This window comes from Myotis myotis, unplaced genomic scaffold, assembly GCF_014108235.1.
Source record: "Myotis myotis isolate mMyoMyo1 unplaced genomic scaffold, mMyoMyo1.p scaffold_m19_p_12, whole genome shotgun sequence".
Lineage (NCBI taxonomy): Eukaryota > Metazoa > Chordata > Mammalia > Chiroptera > Vespertilionidae > Myotis > Myotis myotis.
Genome location: NW_023416316.1, coordinates 30097089 through 30101029, shown reverse-complemented (window position 1 = coordinate 30101029; position 3941 = coordinate 30097089). Strand labels below are relative to the sequence as shown.

Below are 3941 nucleotides of genomic sequence, written 5' to 3'. Positions count from 1 at the left end.
GGAGGAAAAAGGGATGTGGGGTTATCCCCAAATTATGTAGGAGATAGGATTTTGTGAATTCCCTCCACAAACATAAAAACCAGTGGAGGCCAGTCAATTATATCTTTTTAGCTGCCTCATTTACAGATGTCTAATTGTTCATTAAATTAAAGGCAGAAATAATAGGCCTCATTTCTTGTCTTGTACTGCATTTTAATTTCAGTTGATGGTTGATAGATTCCCAGTGGCCCCTCCACACCCATTATTGGGTTAACCACAATGTAACTCAGGAAAGTAACTACACCATATTCATTATTTAAAACTCTTTACTGTTGTACACATTTTAATAAAACAAATAACCAAAAAAGGAAAAAAAAAGAAATACACAAAGACATAGTTACTTAAAACATAAGAATTTTTTTTTTTAAAAAAAAAGTCTATAAAAATACAATGTTTAAGGCAGTTTGGAAATGCATTTATACATTTCTACAATGTCCATAAATTCTCTTGAAAATAAGAATGTTAACTTCAAATCTATAAAATACACTGTACATTTTAAGACTGTTCTAGATTAAGAGCACACTTCACAATGGACTGTGGGTTTGGATCCCTGATGACAAATGGTTTCTATACATTTCAGGGAGAACAGGTGTAATACGAATGCAGATTTAAAGTTTTTAATTTCTTTTTAAAAATAAATTATTTCTGAAGCATACAATTTATAAAAATTCTATATACAAAGTACAGCAACTGGTAACAAACCCCAGTTTTAATACACTTTATATAAGTACCAGGGTTTAGCACCCTGATAAAAGCAGAAGCAATATATGTTCTCTGCATATTTGTACATACAACTTCTTGATGTAAAGAACAAAAACGACAACAAAACAAACATCATAAAGGGGCTTTCATAGATGGCAGTGCAGAGCTCATTTAATACAAATTTGCATTGTTCGATATCACTAGCAACTCTTTAGATCAGCACTTTTTGACCCTTAATTATAAGAAATGGTGCTAAGAGAGCAGAGTGGTGGAAATGAAATTAAGGTCAAGGGCTCCAAGTTACCCAAAACTAATTCAGGAATATTAACCCCTTCCCACCTCCCACCCCAAAACTGAGAATTCAGGGCGCAGGTACCAAGAGTAAACGAATGAAACAGGTAAGTGGGACTTCTCTGATTATTTAAGATTGCAATGTCCTCACTGGTCACAATAAAAGTCGATCCCGGCCCTTCCCCCCACCCGTCACAGGAAAAATGCTCATGAACAAGACAACCTCTTGGCAAATATAAATCCCCCATCCGACCCCCCCCCCCCCATCCCCCGCTCCAAGCCCAGTCCCTTGAAACTATTAAGGCCCCACTGGTCAGCACCCTCTTTGGAGTCCAGGACTGTGGTTCTGCACCCCGCCCCCCCCAGCCCGTTCCATGTCGGGCGTCCAGAACTCTAGCCGTGCCAGCTTCTGCGGGGCAGACGTGTTGGGAGTTTCTGGAGTCTGGAATGAGGGGTAAGGGAAGATGTCCAAGGAGTCGTGCTCGGAAGAGGAGACGGGGAAAGTGCCAAAAGTTATGGCGGGGAGACCGGCTAGGTACAGTCAACTTTGCAAACGTTTTGGCAAGTATCCCCAACCATCCCTTCCGTCCCCAAGCTACAGGTGCCCTGGCACGGGCCCTCCCGCAGCCGATGGCGGGGGGCGCGAGGACTAAAACAGGAGCGGGAGCAGCAGCAGCAAGATGGAGGCCAACGGGGTCCAGGCGCCTCGGGGCGCCAGTCGACCGCCGCCGCTCCTTCGCCCGGGCCCGTAGGACAGGTCTCCGCCGCCACCCGCCGCAGCAGCGCCGCCACCCGGGCGCGGCTGGTGCGGGACGCCGTAGTCATCGTCCAGCGGCTGCTCGCTTCCCGCGCCCCCGGGGCGCTGCTCGTCGTAGTAATCCTCGTCCTCGTATTCGTCCAGGCCCCCGTCCGAGCCGCTGTTGCCGGGGCCGTTCCCCAGCTCGGCGCCGAAGCACAGGCGGGCCATGTTCTCCTTGACCGACTCGCAGATGGGCCGCTCGAGGCCGTCGCACACGCAGTCGTTGAGCAGCGCCGCCTTGGGCACGGCCAGCATGTCCTCGATGACGCTGCGACACTCGTCGGTGCAGCGCAGCCCGTTGAAGAGCTTGCCGCAGTAGGTCAGGTAGCGGCTGAGCGCCAGGTTGCAGCGGCTGTCGCGATCGCAGCGCAGGCGGGCCTCGGTGCAGCCCATGACCCCGCCCGCGCCCGGGCCGCCCGCGCCGCCGCCGCTGGTCCGGGGCAGGCAGGGCTCAATGGCGCGCTTGGTGGACTTACAGTTCTCGTCCTGCGCGCAGTCACAGTCCTCCAGAGCGGGCCCGCGGCGCGTGTGGTTGAGCTGAATGAGGGCCGAGATGCAGTGGCTCGGGCAGCGCCAGCGCGAGGAGAAAGAGGCGGCGGAGGCCGGGAAGGCGGCGGCGGCTCCCGGCGCGTCGCCCCCGCCGCGCTGCGCCAGCACCGGCGCGCACGCCTCGGCGTACTGGCTGTAGGCGTAGCTGCACTCCGGGTCCCCCTGGCACTGCAGCAGCGCCTGCCAGCAGATGAGGCGGCGGCCGTGCGCCAGCCCCGAGCCCCGCGGCGCCGAGCCCAGCAGCTGCAGCAGCGCCATCAGGCACAGCCAGGCGCCCGGCACGGTCCCCCCGCGGGTCCCGCCGCCGCCGCCCAGCAGTCCTGCCACCATCGCGGGCAGCGGCGGCCGCCGGGCGAGGAGGGTGAAGGAGAGGAGGCGCGGGGAGCGGCGGACGCGGAGCCGGTGGGAAAGTTTGCCCCAGTCCTGCCAACTCCTTGCATGAGTGTTTTCATAAATCCCTGCGCGCCGCTGGCTGGTGCTCTGCTGCTCGCAGGTCGGTCTGGTTCCCGCTGCGGTGGGTTCCTAGAAAAGCGCGGCCGCCCAGAGCCCCTCCGGTCGGTTCCCGGCGGTGGCGGGAGGCGCTCACTGCCGCCCCGGTGGGCTGCGGGCCGCGGGGCCGCGGCGGGGCTGCAGGACCGCGGAGCGCCGCGGGTGCATCTTGCTCCGCGCCCGCAGAGCCGTTGTGCGGCCGCTCCTTCCTCCGGACTCAGCTCCGCGCCGCCGCCGCCGCGGGCTCTCTCATCGTGCGGCGTCCTGGCTCGCGTCGGTGCACGGCGTCCCGGCCGCCCGCGTCCCCTCCCCCTCCGCCCGAGGCGACCCCGGCCTCGGCCGAGCTCCGGGGAGCCCTTTCCGGGCGTCGCGGGGAGAAAAAGAAACTCGGCGCGGGCGGAGAGCGGCTCCCGGGCTTCCCTCGGCGGCGGCGGCTTCTCGGGTGACGAGGAGCCCGGGGAGCGGATCCGCTGAGCCCGGCAGCGGACTCGCTCGCAGCGAGGCTTTAAATACAAAAGTGGGCCGGGAGCCCCCGCGTGGTGCCGCGGTGCCCCCTCATTATGCATGCATGGAAAAGCAAACAAACAAAAACATTAGCAACGCTCCTCCGGCTCGCCCGGCCCCGGCCCCGCGCGCTCCGAGCCTGCCCGCTTTCTCCTTTCTCCACTCTCTTTCGCCCTTTGCTCAGCCCCCTTTCCCGGCTTTTCGAGATGCTATTGGTCCCGCCTGTTGTTGTTGAAACTTTTTTTCCCCTCTGAGCCGCTAGAGTGGGGTTGCGGAGTGGGGGAGGGCGGGGAGGGCGGTGGGCAGCTCACATTCAGGCTTTCAGGGCTTGAAAGGAAGGGCTTAAGGAGCCTGACAGAGGCCCGGGAGCTCCTCCTCCTCTTAAGGAGGCTCGGATATGGAGCCTCAGCTTGCGCTCAGAACCCGCGATCAGGGCTTAGGGGCGGCTGTTTGCAGCCGGCCACGGGCCTTTTTGTTTGGTTCTTTTAAACTTTATTGGGGGTCCGGGGGGGGGGAGGGTGGCATTAATTTCCCCTGAACCCCATCTGTGCCTTCGACCGGCTTCAGA

The 3941-nt window shown here is 58.2% G+C and overlaps 1 protein-coding gene across 1 annotated transcript; it reads right to left on the bottom strand.

The window, feature by feature from the left end:
- Positions 1-376: 376 nt before the first annotated feature.
- GAS1 (growth arrest specific 1) lies at positions 377-3671 on the bottom strand. The gene has a single exon (XM_036330629.1). The coding sequence runs from the start codon at positions 2708-2710 to the stop codon at positions 1682-1684; it is 1029 nt and encodes a 342-aa protein (XP_036186522.1). The 5' UTR covers positions 2711-3671; the 3' UTR covers positions 377-1681.
- Positions 3672-3941: the final 270 nt, after the last annotated feature.